General features: G+C 37.6%; 1 protein-coding gene across 4 annotated transcripts in view; it reads right to left on the reverse strand.

The window, feature by feature from the left end:
- Nucleotides 1-9,605: 9,605 nt before the first annotated feature.
- SNTG2 (syntrophin gamma 2) overlaps nt 9,606-19,918 on the reverse strand; it is a 668,997-nt gene continuing 658,684 nt past the window's right edge. For all 4 annotated transcript variants that reach the window (XM_072634327.1, XM_072634328.1, XM_072634326.1 and 1 more), the window contains one exon: nt 9,606-9,878. In XM_072634327.1, coding sequence (XP_072490428.1) covers nt 9,747-9,878 — 132 coding nt within the window. In that variant the 3' untranslated portion in view covers nt 9,606-9,746. The remainder of the gene's footprint in view (nt 9,879-19,918) is intronic.

A 19,918-nucleotide genomic window follows, 5' to 3' on the forward strand; every position in this document is an offset into this window, starting at 1 on the left:
TATGACAGTAAGAGAAGGCTCTGGGCCAGGGTACATCTGGAAGCTGAAAGGTGGATCTCAAGGTCTTGATCCTGTGACTAGAGAAGGCCCTGATAGATCTCATTTGCATAGTATGCATTCTGAATTTTAGATTGAAGTACACATTTTTAGTACCTATCTATTTATCTAACTGTCCTTTGTATTCCTGTTTAGATTAATTTTGATATTTTAAATCCAGGTATTAATTATGGATTTTGATATATTTTTCATCATTAGAACTTTCACTGTCTGAATATAAGACAGTCTGGCATAGAGAAATGAATATTTGATTTGGAACAATGGGTTCCAATTTCAGCTCCGGCACTTCCTAGTTGTGTGACTGTGGGCCAGTCATTGGAGCCTCTTTGAGTTTTAGTTTCCTCTTCTGTGGCATGGGAATAATAATACTTACAATGTTTACCTTGTAGGGTCATTGTATTCACAAAAAACCAAACAAAACAAAGCCTTAGAGTTGAGTGATCTCAGAAACTATTTTAAATGTGCCTCTCCTATTACTCACATCCAAGTTTTGTGAAATTATGTAATAAATTGAAAACTATCATAGAAATGCAGAAACTTGTAAGTGGAAGAGACCTCGAAGGCCTTCTTATCCAGCCTCTACTTGACCTGAAGTGTCCCAGACATGGAATCATTGAGACTCTGCTCACACATCTCCAGTGAGGGAAAATCTACCATGTCCTGAGGCAGCTCCATCCACATTTGGATCATTCTAACTGCTAAAATGATATTTTTTACATTAATATTAAAGTCATCTGTTTGTAATGTTCACTTCTGCTATCCTATGGTGCCAAACAGGATATATTTGGTTCTTTTTCTCCCTGAGAGTCCTTCAAAAATACTGGAAGAAAACTATTATTGACCATTCCCCTTCCCATTCCCTCAAGTTTCTTCTTCAAGTGAAACAAACTGAGTTTCTCAAATCTTTTATTTAGCCTTTACTTCCTGACTCCTTTGAAGTTAATACTTTCTTTAAATTATGTGGACGCATTCTGTCACCCTCTCAGTCTTTTCCTTAGCACATAGTAGGTCCATAATAAATGCCAGTTGATTAATTGATTCCCCCCTAACTCAGCCTGTATATGTGCAACTAATGAAAACACCATTACTTTCCAAATGCTGTCTCTGACTGAATTATCCATATTAATTCCATATTCAGTAATTAGATAATGGGGTTGGTGGAGGAGAAGGCCCTAAGTATTTAAACAGCACCTATTATGTGCCAGATATTGTGCTGAATGTTTTACAAATATTTTCTCAATTGATCTTCACAACAACCTTGAGAGGAAGGTACCATTATGATCCCCATTTTATAGTAGAGGAAACTAAGGCAGGAAGAGATTAATTGGCTTGCCCAGGATCACATGCTAATATAGGTCTGACACTGGATTTGCACTTAGTTCTTCCTGATGCCAGTGCCTAGTGCTGTTGTGGTTGCTGCTGCTGCTGATTCCTTATAATTAAAGCAATTATGTCACTATTGTTGAAAGGGATGTATCAATCCACTCTTCTGGGGTCCCATTCATGATCTGCATAACTTTGCTAACAGAGTGTTTACACCCCTTCAGCTTTCACATCCTTACACAAAATCTTAATCTGGGACTCAGAATCTTGAGAGTTGGAAGGGACTTTTGAGGTAAACACATAATCATTCCTTGTATTGGAAAAGTAAGTGGTTATCCATACTCTGCTTGCATATTTCCCATAAGGAAGAACCCATAATCTCTAGATACAACCCATTCCATTTTTGGATGGCTCTAATTATTGTCAGGTAGTTTTTCTTTACTTCAAATCCCAATTTGCCTCTCTTCAGCTTCCAACAACTGTTTATTGTCTGGTCCTCCAGGGATAAACAGAACAAGTGTAATTCTATTCATGCAACATTTCTTTAAAAGCATGAAAATAGCGATTATGTCTGTCCCAAGTCTTTTTTCCAGAGTAATCATCCCCACTTCCTACAAATGTTTTTCATCTTGACACCCTTCATTATTTTCTTTACTCCACTGTGGACTCTCTCCAGTTTATCCCTCTCCTAAAGTCCAATATTAATGGTTTCATTTATGGTACAGAGATGACTCTAGGTGTTTAAAAGCTATGCCAATAGATCACAAACATTGATAGGTTCTATCATGCTGGAAAGACTGAATGTGAATATGGTGATAGATTGGGTGTCTATCATCTGAAGGTCCACCTAATTCAATATGGAGGAGTCTAGCCCAGAATACTGCCCACCGGATGATGATTTTTTAAGTCCTAGAGACTCATGAAAACTCTTCTAACACATAAACAGATCGTGACATACATTGGTGAGGGGAAATGCACAATCACAGTGATAAAGAGATCCTCTAGATTTTATGGCATGCTAGGCTGAGACTGTATTATTGCAGTAATTTCTGATATGACTAAAAGCTTCAGTGGGACACGGTGAAGCTTCTTGATCATGGTCTTAATTCTTTCAATGCCCCTATGAGAACATGGAGGTCCGATATTATCACTGCTTTATAGATGAGGAACTAGAAGAGTAACTAAGAGTTATTTCAAAGCTCAGAGTTAGTGGAAGAATAAAAATGAGAGTCCAGCTATCTTGACTCCAAATCTGGTGTTTACACCAGTAAGTATCATTGATTATCTTTGCCCTACTGGGTTTTTATTATAACTCCCATAGCACATTTAAGGAACTGATAGGGACACTTTAAAAGTTACTCTCATATCCATTCTTCTGTCAGATACAAGGAAAAGAACAAACGTCCATAGTTAGGTAGGTATGTTGACAGAGATAGGTATGCTGACAATTCTTTTTTTAAAATTATTTTAATAGTTTATTTAATATCCATATTAACTCCTTTAGCATATAATACAGGCTAAAAAAAAGAACTCCCTGATGGGGTTCCAAAGACTCTACACAAGCTGAATTCTTTACTCTGTATAATCTGATAAACATCTTTTAGGTTAGAGATTCTTAATGTGGAGTCAAGGGAAATGAAAGGGGTTTCATGAACTTGGAGAGGAAAAATATGTCTTTATTTTCACTATTTAGCATTTCCTTTAAAAATTGAATCTTAAGAAATTGCAATTCTACAGAATCTATTGATTTTAGCAGATTGACAAAGGAATCTATGATATTAAAAAAAGATGATAAGAAAACCTTATTTAGATTAATTGATTAATTAGTGAGCATTTATTATACAATGATGACATTCAAGCTTCCCAACTGAGTCCAGCTGCTAGGGTGATTAGGAGTCATTAAGGATGGGAGAAATCTTGATAATTTTTGAAGAACAGTTGCTGGATATATTTTGTGTGTGTGTGTGTGTGTGTGTGTGTGTGTGTGTGTGTGTGTGTGTGTGTCTGTATCCATGCACATATTCAGGACCAATACTTACTGGTTACATAGCCACAAAGAGGTCATTTATCACTCTGACCTTCAGTATCTTTATTCATAAAATGGGGATAACAGTACTTAAGTACTACAGATCTCATTTATTTGTGAAAAAGAAAGAAGCTTGCATATTTTAAAAGTGATATAAAATGTGAGTTGTTCAGTTATCTTTGTTGAAGTTACCATTTGGTAAAAAGGAAAGCTACCTATAAGAGAATCTTCGCCCTTTTAGAATACTTCAGAGTTTTGTATCATTGGAATACAATGCAATACAAACTTCTTGAGCAACTGATGAATTGTTTATTCATATAACAATAATCGTTTCATAGAGAATGTGGGGAAAGTCCTGGGCTCTGACCGCCAATAGTGATAGGTGTTCTGGATGGGGTACTTCCCAAGGAACAAATGACCTGTACTCCAGTCACTTCCAGGAAAATGTGTACACAATCCTGAGAGATTTGGCACTTTGGGATACACAGCGATCCCTTGGTGCCCACCATGGCCTCAGGAAGAAGAGGTATGAAACAGGAATGGCCCTTGGAATAGAAAGAGCCAACCATTCAATTAACCTACAGAGGAGTTATTCCACTCTTTAGCATTCTTCCTTCTTTGACTATGTGGAACAATTGACAGATAACTCTTGCCCTCTGATACTTCCCACAATGGGTGAAATTCCTTCCTCTCCACCAGGAGTTGCAGCTAATCCAAACTTGAGTGTTGCCTGAGTCAGAGTCAAGAGTCTTTGACTGCCACTTCTGCTATCACTGAGCACAGGTGCCTGAAGAGTGATCCAGAGAGATGTTTTTAAGAGTGACTGTCTTGGGAGTTTTTTTTTGGGGGGGGGTGTTTCCTGAGTTACTCATTTTATTCTGTCTTTGAGAGGTGCTCCTAATAGCCACTGAAGCATTTCTTGGGGAAGACAAGCCAGATGTGTCAGGAGAAACCCAGTCTCCTGCCATTACTGCCTCAAGACATATGCCTGGAGGTACATTGGATACATGGTTGGAAGGTACAGAGTTGAGGTGGAGGTGAAATAGAAATTTAGCAGTCACAGGGGGTTTCATGTTTAGACATTTTAAATATCAATTTCCTAAGAGAGCATAATAGTTATGTCACTGTTTCATATTTAAGTCTCTGTCAATACACATTTGTGAGTCTTTTGTGTTTTTTGACATTTCTTCCCTTTTTTGTGTGTGCAGAAAATGAATAACAATCCTATTCCCGATTTCCATTGTACATTAAGTATCTTTTTTACTCCCTTCTGAGTAAACTTTTGACATGAGTCAAGCCTAAGCTTTAAAACTTTAATGTCAGTATTTATGCCTCTGAAATCATGGTGCTTGATTTCTTATTTTGTTGATTGTCTTGACTTAAAAAACTGAATAATACAAATAAAAAAAATACTTCTAGTTTTTGGAGAGCTCATTGTTAAACACTGACCAGCACATTCCTGTCCACCCCTCTTTTGAGGGAACAGACTATTCCAGGATTGAATACAGTTCACACATATAGGTCCCGAATTGAGGGGGATGCTTGAGGACCAGTTCTCTAGTGTTAAGTTATTATTAATACACTCTTGAGCCCAGGACAGAGATTTTACAATGGGAGGGAATGGGCTGGCTCAGTAGTACTGTGCTGTTACACTGAGATATACTTCAAGATTGTTAAAACAATAGATTTTTAAAAGCTGGATGGCTCGATGGAGCTTTCAGAGTAAGAGAAATGTACTGGGATCATTTAATATGACTCCTGATGCTTTTAACTTCTTCCTGCCGACACCATCCTCATTAGCATTATGCCTAGCTTGGCTTTGACTATCTGCCATCTCAGCCCATTGTCTGCATTCTCCTTCTTTTTAGAAGTTTTATTATTTAAACCAAATTCCATTCCTTGGCATGAGGCATCTTTCATGAGCTGTGATAGCGTCTAACCTGAGCTTTCTAAAATTTAAATCCCTCAATCCTTTTTTTTTTCCTTATCATGATTATTTAATTTCATCATTGCTTCAACTAGGCTGGGGGAAGATGTAGATGGGCCTTTTCTTATCCAGTTCTAAAATAGACCTTCCACTCCCTACACTCCCTACAATTGAAACTCTCAGAAATGACAATAGAATGTTTGGCTATTGATTGGGATAAATTATGGTCTCTAGAGCATTCCAGGGCTTCCCATACTGAATGCACATATAGAACAAGCTTTTCTCCATGAAACCTTCCCTAACCCTCACAGATGAAATGAATATTTTCCTCCTTTATTCTGGGAGTGATTTGCATCTCTATTATACATAAATCTATCATTCTAATGATTTGCTTCAGATTTGTCTGGGTATATTTATTTCCTTTATGTGACACAATTAGATGACAGAGTAGAAAAAAAACACAGTGGATGATCTGAGTTCAAATCCTGCCTCAGATACATACTAGTTGAGTAACCTTGAGCAAGTCTCTTACCCTCTGTTGGTTTCTGTTTTCCCACCTATAAAAAAGAACTAATGATAGTACCTGCCTTATAGGTTTGTTGTGAAGATCAAATGACATAACATATAAAATCATTGTGAGTATTATTAATTTTTCTTGTAAACTCAAGCACTCTTTAAAGGAGGAAAACTATGTTTTAATTATATTTATGTTTCCTAAGTACCTAGGTTTTGTCCTTCATAGGTATTTGATAGAGAATAATAATTATAATTTTAAAAATCTAACATTTATATAGTGCTTACTGTGTGCCAGACACTGTGCTAAGTAAGCACTTTATAGATTCTCATTTGATGTTCACAACAACCCTGGGAGGTAAATGCAATGATTATCCCCATTTTACAGATGAAGAAATTTAGGCAAATGACTTGCCCAGGGTCACACAGCTAGGAAGGGTCTGAGATCAGATTTGAAATCAGAGCTTCCTGATTTCAGTTCCATTACTCTATCCACTGAGCCATCTAGCCTCCTGTTGACTGATTTGTATTTATTGAATTAATGAGTATAATGTTGAATGCTTTAGTATAATGTTGTGATTGATATTTATCACATAGCAGCAACTATGTATATCTAAGACAGAAGAATACTTTTTCTCTTTACAAGATTTTGATCTGAAATGGAATATTTCAAATTTAATTAACTACCCTCACTTAAAAAAAAATTGTTTTATTTTATTGCACCTCATTGTGGGGTGGAAGTGACCATAGATTCCTGAAGGTTGTACCAGGAAAGTAAATGTTCTGGGAAGTCCCACTGAGTTGGAAAGCATCCTTTTTTTAAGGAACATTTATATAATGCCTACTGTGTATTCAGCAGTGTGCTAAGCACCTTATAAATATTATCTCATTTGATCCTCACAGTAACCCTTCATGCTGCTGTTCTTTCGTTATTTCAGTCAGGTTCACGTCTTCATGACCTTCTTTGGGATTTTCTTGGTGGTTTGCCATTTCTGTTTCCAGCTCATTTTACAGAGGAGGAACTAAGGCAAACAGAGTTAAGTGATGTACTCAGGGTCACGCAGCTAGTATATGTCTGAAGTCGGATTTGAAATCCAGAAAGATGAGTCATTCTGACTCCAAGCTGTGTTCTATTTACTGTGCCACTTAGCCGCCCAGATAACCCTTTGATGTAAGTGCCATTATTATCTCCTTTTTACACTTGAGAAAACTAAGGCAGATAGAGGTTAAATTACTTGCTCAGAGTCACATAGCTTGGGAGGATCTGAGGCTGCATTTGAACTCAGGTTGAGTGAAGGGCTTATGATAAAGCCCAGGCTACTACTGGCTTAAGTTTGGAGAGGCTCATTGCTGGGATTGCCACAATGTGACATTTACATACATATATGCATACATATATATTACATATATATGTACATGTATTTATTAATTGGCCACAGCACCTTCAAAGAGCATCAATCAAGTCAGAATTGTTGTGTTCTTATTTTGAATTAACCAAATCATGGCATCTTGAGTATTGAAAAACTTTTATCACAATAGATTGTTTTTTTTCATAATCCTGAAATGCTAAAAAATGAAAAAAAAAGAAATAAAATAAAATAACACATCCAAATGGTCTCTAATTCCCATGTGAAGGAAAAAAATGGTGCTGCATCTCTACTTTATAATTACAAGAAAATAACCATTTTATGTGGTAAGACCTGAGGCTTGTGTCTTCTCCATAAAAAATAAAAGCTGGGAATTCTTTAACATTTGTTCTGTCTTGTTACATCATGTTTGAAACAGACAAATATGAGCTCCTACTAGAAACGCACAACGTAAAACCTGAGTTTGAAACCTGCCTCAGATACTGTGTGACTCTGGGCTAGTCACTTAACCTCTCTGGACCTCAGGATTTACATTTGTAAAGGAAGATAATAGCATCCACCTAACAGGGCTATTGTGAGGATTGCTTTAGATAACATATATAAAAACCCATTGAAAACCTTAAAAATGCTATAAAATACCATTCATCATAGCATCACCATCATCATCATCATTGCTATTGTAATGGTTGCTGTTAGCGGAAGTTGTACTGAATGAAGAACAAAAGACATTGATTGTGTGCAGTTTGGAAGAAAATTGACTGGTTTTATAGTTCAGAGAACCTGAATTTTCATCCTGTCTCTGCTGTTCACTCTCTCTGTGACTTTGCACTGGTCAGTTAATCCCTGGGCCTCAGTTTCCTCATCTGTAAAACAAGGAAAGTTGACTAGCTGACATCTAAAATCCAGTTTTAAATCTCAAAACTATGAGAATCAAGAAACCTGGTTCATGCTCCTGGCTCTTCTACTGCTGCCTATGTAATCTTGGAGAATTGGTCTCTGATCTGGATCCTCTTACCTTTAAAAGGGATAGTTGCACCAGATAATCTTTAAAGTCTTATTTAGTGCCATAATTGTATTAATTTCAGGCACATTTCCCCATGTAGGAAATAAACTTTTTATTACAATTATATTTATTTCCATATTTATTTTTCTCTACCAAATTTGGCCAAGGAAAAATTTTTAAATGGAAAAAATTTCTCAAAATTAAATACAACCACCAAAATTCCTTAATCTTTTCTTCTTACCTATGGAATTATAATCTTATTTTCTAAAATTTTTTTCAAAGAAAAGAATAAAGTCAAAGATAATTTTTGGTTTGGGGGACTAAACTAGAAATAAAAAAAAAAACTATGGGAAAACAATATTCTTCTTTCAATCTTCTAGGCCTTTGAACATTTCATAACTGTTCTAGTTCCTTTTAAGGTTAATATTAATGGAAAATCTGGGTTGGAAAAAGAGGATAAATGATCATATAGTTAAAAGTTTCCTGGGACTATACAAGCATCATTTCCTCTACAGTATCTTATTTTAAGATTTTAGTCATATAACATATAATATTTCATCAGGAATTTTTTTTAAAGAAACCATGCATATGTTTTGGGAAAACTTTTTTAATGAAAGTGCTATTAAAATATTAATTAGAAATATTTCTGCTCCAATAAAAACATTTCTATTCTTTCCTCAATATCAGATACATACAGAGACTTGAATCTACTGGGTTGTAGTAAACACAAATTGCCTTGGCATACTATTTCTTCTGCTATCAGCTCATCTACACCCTAATGACAACAAGATCCTGAGATTTACTTGCTGAGAACTCTTGCACTGTCTAAATTTTATGGTTTTATTTCTTTTTTCCTTGCAGTGCGTGTATGGTTTTGAGAAACATGCACCATGCCCTTAGAAATGGCATCATTTTTTTTCCTGAAAGGAAAATACAACTGACTCCATTAAAGTGCTTTTTAATTAAAAGACAAAAACACAACCAAACAAAACTAAGGAAAACAAAGAAAAAAAACACTGGATTTCTCTTTTGAGAAGAAAAAAATAAAAAAATAATATTGCGAAGAACCTACATTGTAGGAATTCTATTTCAGCATCTCCTCTCCCTTATATCATCTCTCACAAAAGCAAGACCAGCAGACTAAACTAGCCTCTTACCTCTTAAGAGAAAACAAAATGGTAGGACCCCCTGTCCTTCCATTCATATGACTGATGAATCATCCCAAAAGGGGTGGTAAAATCCCTTGGTGTCCCATATTTCTTGTAAAAATGGTAGTAGAAATGCTATGGATCATTTAATTTGGGAATTCTGATTTACATTACATACAACAAGCTGATTTCCCTGAACAAACATGTTCTAAACTGTCAAGTTTAACAAGTATGACCCAAATTTGGAAACTAGTTACATATTTTATTGGTATCACAACTATAGACATTATAAAATCACACAAAGTTGCAATATTGTTCAGGAAAGAGTTAATTTCTTAAGAAAATAATTTAATTTTCAGTAATCACTCGACAGAAGCAATTTTCAGTTGCTATACATGTATCTTCTTGCAATACTCTGGCTGTCTATAAACATGGGATCTACCAATGCTACTTTCGCAGCAATAAAGGAGTGTATACAATGTAAAATAGCTGTCAGGTCCTGGAATTCAAGTTCCTGTAAGAAAAAAAAAAGAATAAATTTACTCATTAGAATATAAAGGGAAAACAATAACAACCAAACAAACTAAGAACCCAGCGTAAAACAATCAGTGCCTTTAAAAGTTATGTCCATGTGCCAGGGGGAGACAAGTGGGTTTACTAATAGGAAGTAGAAAACTCTGATGAATGGAAACCATCAAAATAACTTGTTTTTTGGAATCTATGTGTCAGCAATTTAAGTTTTCTACCAATCTAAGCAGAACTCTGAATTGTGCTGGTATTTGAGAGCCAGAGAACTAGAGTTTACAACAACCTAGCAACCATTTATGTAGCACCTGAAGGTTTGAAAAGCACTTTGTACATATGATCTCATTGGACATGGAGCTTGTGAAACCCAAGATTAAGTGACTTACCCAGGGTCAAATATTTGAGGCAGAGATTTGAAGTGAAGTGTTCCTGACTCCAAGTCTCCCATTCCATTCACTGTGCCACCTTGTTGCCCAGAGTTATTTTTGATGCCTTGCATTGTCATTTGAGTAATGCTAGATTGTAATATGTAGCAATCCTATGCAATAACTGCAAATACTTACTAAGCACCTAAGAGGGATCTCTTACTGTGGTACATGCTAAGTATATAAAGACAAAAAACTGCATCAGTACCCTCAGGGAGCTTACATTCTACATATCCTGAGTCTCTGTATCCTTCAAGCTATCTCGATCCTCAAATCATATTGTAATGAATACACACACACACGTGTGTACACATGTGTGTGTGTATGTGTGTGTGTGTGTGTGTGTATAGTGCCTTGGCAAAGTCATCTAAGCTCCCTGAGACTCAACTTTCTCATCTACAAGGTGATGAAGATGGTGAATCTGGTGACCTCTGTTGTTCCTTTTAACTTTAGCTCCTTAAGAAGTCTATGAAGTCTTCACAGAGGTGGTGCTTTATGTATGGCAGATGTCTTCAACTCACCCTGTCCACAATAGAACTCATCTTTTCTCCAAACCCTCCCCTCCTTCCATCCTTATTGCATCATTGTCCCAGTCACTCAGGCTAACAACCTATGAGTTACCCGGACTCCTCATTATCTCTCAATACCCATATCCAACCTGTTGCCAAGACCTGTAGATTTCACATTTGCAATCTCTCTCAAATATCCCCCTTTCTCTCCTCTGATGCTGCCATGGCTCTGGTGCAGTCCCTCATTCCCACACACCCAGACTATTAGAATAGCCTATTGATGGGTCAGCCTTCCTCAAGTCTCTCCCCACTCCAATCTGTCTTCTATTCAGTTACCAAAGTGATTTTCATTAAGTGCGGGTCTGACCGTATCACTCTACTATTCAACAAACTCCAGTGTCTCCCTATTGCCTCTGGGATTAAATACAAAATATTGTGTGGCATTCAAAGCCCTTTATAATTTTTGCTTCCTCCTAACTTTCCAATCTTCTTACACCTTAGTATAAGGGTAATTTAAAATGGGAAGAACTTTCTCTTTCATTAATAGGCCTGTGTGATCTGCCTTGGTCACATGGAAGCCAGAGTAACATGAATCACATGGAACCTGTGATGGAAGGAGTTTGCTGAATGGATGAAACAGGAAGAGGTGGAGCTAGAGCAGAGTTGAGAGGAAGTTAGTCTACAGAGTAGTCAGAGCTAGGAAGGTTCAGGTGAGCAGGCTGCTGGCTAGCGTGAGTGAAAGAGCTTGTTCATGGTTTGTCTAATGGAGCTGGTTTGTGAGAAGCCTAACAGAGGGATGACTTGGGGCTGGTGTTGTTCTCTGCATTGTTACTGTGTATAGATTTTTGTTACTATGATGGATTTGGTTTTCTGGTGTCTGAATGTCTTCGATGTGGACAGTCTCTTGTATATTTCATGATTTAGAATTGTGCCAGGCTGTGAATATTGCATTGACACTACACTTCCTCTCACCCGGTAGTCTGACCCAGTGACACTGGCCTCCTGACTGTTTCACAAACAACAGATTCTCTGTCTCTTGCTTCTGGGAATTCTCTCTGGCCTGGGATGCTGTCTCACCTCTGCCCTACCTACTTATCTCTCTGGTTTCTTTTAAGTCTCAATTAAAATTCTTTTACTTCAAGCTTTCCCCAAGCCCTCTTAATACTAGTGCCTTCCCTCTGTTAAATACTTACTATTTATCCTATGTATATACCTTGTTTTTCATGCTACCTTTCCCATTAGATCATAAGCTCCTTGATGGCAGGAATGTCTTTTACTTCTTTTCACATCCTCAGTACTTAGCACAGTGCCAGAGCTGTAAATATTTATTATTCAATAAATCAATTAGGCCAAGGAAGAAGAATAATGGGTGTGGACAAATTGAAAAAATTGCTTCTGGCCTAATCACTCCCAGTATAATCTGGATCTGGGGTGTTCATTCATATCTGGATGGTATTCATGTACCATCTACGTTAAATTCTATCTTAAAGAGGCCATCCCCTGACTACTTCTTAAACAGACCTATTCACTGAATGGGTGTTACCTCACCCTAAGTGAGTACCAAATAGGCCTGGACCTTAAGGGGCCAAGGTCTCCTAGTGCATCCTGGGACCATCTCCAGTCATCCTGATGAATATCAGGTCACTGGATCCAGATGGCTCTGGAGGAGAAGTGAGGCTGGTGACCTGCACAGCCCTCCCCCACTCAAAACAAAGTCAAGTGCAAGTCATGTCATCATTTCTCTGATGGCATGGTCTTCTTTGGCAATGAAGGATGAACACAACAACAACCCTGGCAAGGAGGAAATATCTTTTATAACCTTTAAGCTACAGGATCTGAGGTTCAGCACCTCTATAATGGAAATTGCCCTTTTCTGAAGACCATAAGAGTAACACAACTGAAATCAGAACACAATGAATTTATAAACTGAACTGATATATTTAATACTATTAGCTATAATATCTCATTTCACCATTCTGGGCCTCAGTTTCCTTACTTACAACATGAAAACTTTGGACTTGATAGACTTTAAGATCCCTTATAGCTCTAACTCTATGTTCCTTGGCAAACTTAATCATAAGAATATATAGCACTTTTAACATTTGCAAAGCACTTTACATATGTTATCTCATTTGATTTTTGCAGGAACCCTGTGAGGCAGGTGCTGTTATTTTCTCCATTTTAGGGATGAGGAAATTGAGTCTCTGGGAAGCTCAGTAACTTGCCTAGGGTCACACAGCAAGGAAATCATCTGAGGCAGGATTGGAACTGAGATCTTCCCAACTCCAACTCCAACAATTCAGCCACTGCCCCACTTATAGCTGTTTTTGTTAACTTTATAAGCATATGCACTCCCTAGCTAAGCTTTGTGTCTATTTCAACACAGTTTTCTGCAGAAAGGCTTATTTGATTATATCAATGCCTTTTCAGTGGTGTTTAGGTGGCAATAATATTACATACAAGCCACTCGAAATGTAGAAAATATACAATAGACTCCCAAATGGAAACTCTGTACTCAAGGACAAAAAAAGAGGTGGAGAAAATTGTCTTAAGTAACAGTCTAAGAATATTCCCTGGAACAAGACAAAGATTATTCAGAAACATTGGAAACTGTTACTCAGAACAATTGGAATCCACCTGAATTTCAAAGTCCTGCTGTTTCAGGTTCATTATTGTCTGAACACATGGTGTTAGTAATGATGCCTTGTGTTACCGTTTTATGGCTAAGTAAAGATCAAAGGCCTATTTTTGACTTCTGATTAGAATATTGACTGAACAAACTGTAGATGATTATTACTGTGAAGCCTCAGAGTTTCTCAGGTGAAAATGTATTGGGGTTGTAGACTGAAAGATCTATTTTAATACTGAAGAAATCTTTGGATGTGAATATTAAAGGCTTCTGCCTCAGTATCCTGCACGAAAACTGCTAAGCTGGAAGTCAAGTTATTTGGGTTCTAGTCTTGACTCTGCCACTAACTTACTCTGTGATCTTGGGCACTACTGTTAAATGGAAATAATTAAGTGGAAATAATGACATAGCAGAAGTACAGAATGATAGAAATCTGCCAGAGCAATATTCCATGTGAAAAACAATGGCCCAGGTGTTTTATAAGATTTTGATCTCCCAGAAGGCAGGGACCATGTCTTACCTAAATGCACAAAAATGAGAAGGTCACAAAAAACACAATATAACCTGAAAGCTTTAATTGGCATGCAGTGATTCAGTACTTCAATGTCCACAGTATTCCATTTATCAAAAAAGAGAAATTTTTTGTGAAAGCATCTGAAATCCTTTTACAAATGATTTTATGATTACAATTAGGTTTATAGCTGCATGTAACAAACTGTTGAGGGGTGACATGATCCAAGAATATTTTAAAAAGGCAAATGGTTTTAAATATACTTACTAAGCAATCAAGCTAGAATTCTCTTTTCCCATCAAAGACTCCAGGGGACTAAGAGTTGTATCATTCAAATAGAAAATACATTGGGCTCTTTTATCAGTGTTTCCTCAAACTGGTATTTCTCAATGGTCACAGAATCATAGATCTAGAGCTGTAAGGAAACTTAGAAGTCATCAGCTCCAATCTTTTCATTAATCAGACTCCAAGACTGAGAGAGGTTAAACTACTTGTTCAGTGTCACACAGCTACTAATTATTTGAGGTGGGATCGTAACTCAAGTCTTCCTAACTCCATGGTCAGCACTCTATCCATTGTACCACATAGCTGCCTCATAGTAATAAAAACTAACATTTATATGATATTTTAAGGTTTGCAAAGTACTTTACTATTCTCAAAATAATCATGTAAAGTAGATAATATTATTATGCCCATTTTATAGAAGAGATCAGTGAGGCTGAGAGGTTTAGGTACGTGCTACTATTATGTATCAAAGGCAAGATTTGACTCAAATCTTCTTAACTTAAAGTTCAACATTTGTAATGTTAATGACAGTTAAAGATCTTCCCCACCCATTAACAGGCCTCACATGGAGCCCAGTAAGGGAAGCTTAATTAGGGGAAGCTTGTTTTGTAGGAAGGTACATACCTTTTGTTAATTTCTAATGAGGCACTGGGTCAGAGTCATGATTCCCTCTGGCTCTGAAAAGTGTATATATACTCTGAGGTGAGGTGGTACTTTGGGACTTACTCTCTGGAAGAAGGTTCATGTCCCAGATGAGACTCTGGGTAGCCATTAAGGAGCCCCCTGGCTTTGAAAACCCAGATGTTGGTGCTTCTCTCTCTGGTAACTACGTATGTATGTAATGGTCTTACATTGGATCTGTCTGTTGATCTGTGATGTATGTATTGCTTATGGTCAGAGAGAAGCCCTGTTTGTTGGTCTTTATTTCTCTGCTTGTGTTTTCTCTGTTGGTATATGTGATTAAAGAAGTTGACCCCTCAAAGTTGCTTTCCTTTTAGAAACCTGTGCTGGCAGGCCATCCTGGATGCATCAGGGTGCTTGCTGCTATAACACCGTACCTATCACACCACCTAGCTGTTAACTCTAAATAGGAAGCTGGGCTTAAAGCTCAGAATGTAAGCCTTCACCTTTACCCTATCATACAATCTTCCCAGGGTTATCAAATGTGGAATGAGCTGACTTAAGACAACTTCAGGAAAAGGCTGCATAACCACTTGTTAGAAGTATGGTAGAAGGGATGAGGGATGATGGTTTGGTACAGAATTGAGGGTTTGATGGACTGGAGGTCTACATATGGATGAAAAGTAGAATTTAATAAAGGCAGGCAGAGGGAGAGATGAAAAGCCAACAGACTATGATCAGATAAGAACATTTCAGGATTATTGAACAGGCGGCATATTTGTGGATAATATCAAGTTCAAGGGTATGGAATAGATCATGGGAATTGAATAGATTGAGGAAATGAGTGGTTAGAACATCTGAGAAAAGTCAGCATTGTATATTGAATTTTTCTAGTATGAGGGCAGGAGTTGGGAAGGAAAGAAAAATTGTGAGCCAGGTACCAAACTAATTAAGGAAGGAGGGTAGTGATCTGGAGATCTGTAGATAATAGTGACCAGAATTGTGAATGGGTGGTAGATATGAATAACATGGTCCTCATAGGTGAAGAGATTACTGAGTGAAGGAGGTAGAGAGAAAACCTGGAAGTGTCAATGAGTAGCAGAGTTTTTCATTTCGTTCACGTTCACCAGTGAGCTGAAGAGAATGAATGAATATACAGCCAATACTGAAAAATATAGTCAGGGATTCTGTCATCATGAGGCAGCCAGGTTTTGCTAATTTTTAGAAGATGAAAGGAAAAGATTTAGATCAAAGGGAAGTTTGTTGCCTATGGAAAAGGCATTCCTGGGGACACAGTTTAAAGGTAGTTTGGGAATTTGGTATCCTAGGGTTGAGGGGGATGGGAATAAGGAATCAGAAGGTGGGGGATGGGGAATACGGTTTGGATATTGACCTACAGCAGTTCAGAATCACTGGGATGTTTAAGAAATGACCAGGTGAAAGAATAACCATTATTGAATGGAAGGTGTCACTCATCTTCCCAGAGCAAAGTGTTAATCAGGCAGGAATAAAGACAGAACAAGATGGGAGACATGGTAAATGGTCTGATGGGAGGTGCCATTTCACTATTCCTCTTCCCTCCAAAAGCTGAGGATTAGGCAGGAGATGGCACAAGAACAGAGAGAAATTAAAACTGCACAACAGGAGCTAGGAATCCTGTTCCTTACCAACTTTCCTCTTCCCTCAAAGGACAAGTGTAGCACAAAAGTTAGGAAATTTGCTCCTGTTTACATAGGAAGTTCTCCACATTGAGAGGGTGGGGTTGGCAGAGATCAGGTGGCAGTAAAAGGTGAAATGCCTTGTGCTGGCACCTAGCTGTGTTCCCTCATAATACATGAGCATCAGGAGGAGATGGAAGACAGGAGCAATAAGACGACAGTCATGATCCTCTTCTCATTTGAGGCTCGAGATTAGACAGGCACAGTGAGAGCTGGAAGTCATTTGGAGATAATGGAAGGCACCCTGGCTCCTGCTGCCTTCATCAGGAAATAAAGGCATGATTCAGAAGGACTAGTTTCTCTTAACATAGTTAATTGCATAATATTATCACTTTAGAGACAGCCACTCGGTTGCCAAGTCTTGTCATTTCTACTAATGCAGCACCCTTTGCATCCATCTCTTTCTTACCTTACCTAGTCAACATGTTAATTCAGGCCCTCATCATGTCTTGTTTGGACCATTGCAGAACAAAACTCTAACTGGGCTCTTTGACTTATTTTATCCTCAACTGAATCTATCAATTTTTCTGAAGCATAAATTTGACCATGTCACTTTCTTGCTCAACATATTCCATTGATTCCTTGTTGCCTCTAAGATCAAGTACAAATTCCTCTGCTTGACCTTTAAAGCCCTTCACAGCCTGGCCCCAGATTATCTTTCCATCTTTATTATATTATATAATATATTAATATGTTATATATTTATTATATTTTATATTATTAAATTTTATTTACTTTCAGGCAATCCATATTCTTGCCAAACTGGATTTCCATTTCCAAATATATACATGCATATATCTATCTATCTATCTATCTATCTATCCATCTATCTATCTATCTATATATCTATCTATCTCACTTATCTCCATATATTTGAGCTGGTTGTCCCTCATGACTGGTACATATTTCCTCCTCACTTCTGCTTCTTAGAATCCCTAGTTTCTACAAAGACTTACCTTAATCGCCATCTTTTACATGAAGATTTTTTCAATTTATCCCAACTGCCAGTGGCCTCCCTAACAAAATCATCTTCGGTTTAGCCTCTATTTCACATATATCTATATGTCTACATGTTATCTTTCTTGACAGAATGCAAGTTTCTGAGGGCAAGGACTTTTTCATTTTTATATTTGTACCCCTATCAAACAGCATAGTGCAGGACACAGTAACTAAAAATGCTTGCTTACTGATTATTTGATCTCCAAGGGAAAGCCAAAGTTAATGTGAGTTATATGTAAACATAGCTGGATTACTCCTGGATTACTGGCTTCAGTTCCCAGCATTCATGGGTATTTTCTTGTTGGATGACATACATGCAAGCTGCTTTAAATGTTTTGTGGGCATTTTTAGATGTATACATTCTCCATTATTCTGATAATAAGGAAAGCCAAACTATCTTTTTGGCATATGCATAATTCCTGCCATCTAATAGCAGCAGAAATTTTTGATCTTTCAACATGGATTGAAACATGAAACCTCAAAAAGCCTATTTGGCAGAAAAGGCAGATGGTAGTTGTGATAATGGTCCAACTAGCATATGTTTCCCAGTACCTTCACCTTCACCTTCATTTGCAACTCCGCATGCTTCCTTCCCTTCTTTCCTACTTCTTTGTGATGACTGCTGCTTCAAGACAAAGGGTGGGGCTTCTAATTTAAACAAATGACACTAAACCAAACAAAAACATCTTTTAATTCTAGAATAAAGCATTAGACCTAGTGTATAACTTTATTAAAACTTCATGTATTCTGAACATAGGCCTAAATTAAATGGTTAGTATTGGGAAACCAAAGCTTCTTGGATTGACAAATTTCTTGGAACATCAAAGTTATGCAGACAAATTAGGATTCTTACCAAGATAAAGGTTGTTGAAGACAGAGGAAATATGGTTCCATAGATAGAAGCCTGAACTTGGCATCAGAAACACTAGCCTCTGCCACATCTGTGCCAAGTATCTCTGACACTTAACCTTTCAGTACCCCCATGCTACTATAAAATACTACATGTTACAGAAAAGCTTCACACATATACCACTGGATGGAATTCCCACTCAGGGAATTTACCACATCAATGAAATCATACTGTCAGATGATGAAAAATCGCAATTAAAAAAAAAATCACAGATTTCAAGGAGTTGGGAATACTGATTTACTCTAGACTAGCAGAGTTAGAATTGAAAACCTCCTCATTGAATTAAAGTAGGAGCCTGAAATAAAATAAATGAAATTACATAGTAACACACCAGAAAGATTAGACTTAGGGAGGAGAAAACCAACTGCACCAATGAAAGTTGTCAAGGGCTGTGTTTTCATTCTCAGACATCTTCTCATTTCCCATCTGGCTGCACTTCTTTTGAATTTCTTTGACTTCTCCATATGCTCCCAAAGGCAGGCACCTTTCCCCCCAACCCTACCATTCTACTTCTCTTCAGTTTTCTTTTCTGTCTTGTCTTCCACTATTAATTTGTGGGCTCTTTGAGGGCAGGGACTTGTTTACATTTGTGTCCCCTGGCACATTGTTGTTCTTCATCCTTCCTTTTCAAAGAAGACCAATTACATAATAAATTTAAGTGTACAAAGTTGTCAGCCTTGCTCTATTTTCTTTCTTTTTGGGAGGGGGGAAGGCAAGGCAATTGGGGTTAAATGACTTGACCAAGATCACACAGCTAGTAAGTGTCAAGTGTTTGAGGCCAGATTTGAACTCAGGTCCTCCTGACTCCAGAGCCAGTGCTGTATTCACTGTGCCACCTTGCTGTCCCCTCACTCTATTTCATCAAAGCCCAAAGGCAAGTCAAAAGTCAAGATGACTAGACATGGCCCAGGAAGTAGTGGATGACCTCTCATCTTCAGGGTCTGACCAAGCTCTAAGCACTCCACAACACTTGCTTCATGGTCACTGGAACAAATTGTTCTCATCTGCTCATTCCACCAGGGGAAGTCTTCATTTGCTTAGGTTAGACACCCCCCTAATTTACCAACAGTTTTATGAATCATTGGTTACTTTCAACCTGATCCAGTCCATCTGTCAAGATAGTTTACTAGAGTTTGGATGCTGCTCATGCTACAATTTCTTAGAGCCACAGGTGGGAGTTGAGCGCCAGGTGGATAACTAAGGTGGATGAGTAGTCCCAAAAAAGGCTCCGAAAGCCCTCACATCAGATGTGCTAGACCTTCTTGAATAGCCATATACCTGGCATATTGTAGGCATTGAATAAAGATTTATTAACTATTATTTGACTACATGTGACTGAAAATAGCTCTTGGAGTCATGGTGGATTACATGTGAGCTGGTGGTTTGCTTATATTGTTTAAAAACCTAGCTAGATCCTAAGCT

This window comes from Notamacropus eugenii, chromosome 1 (genome assembly GCF_028372415.1).
Source record: "Notamacropus eugenii isolate mMacEug1 chromosome 1, mMacEug1.pri_v2, whole genome shotgun sequence".
In the NCBI taxonomy this organism is placed as follows: Eukaryota; Metazoa; Chordata; class Mammalia; order Diprotodontia; family Macropodidae; genus Notamacropus; species Notamacropus eugenii.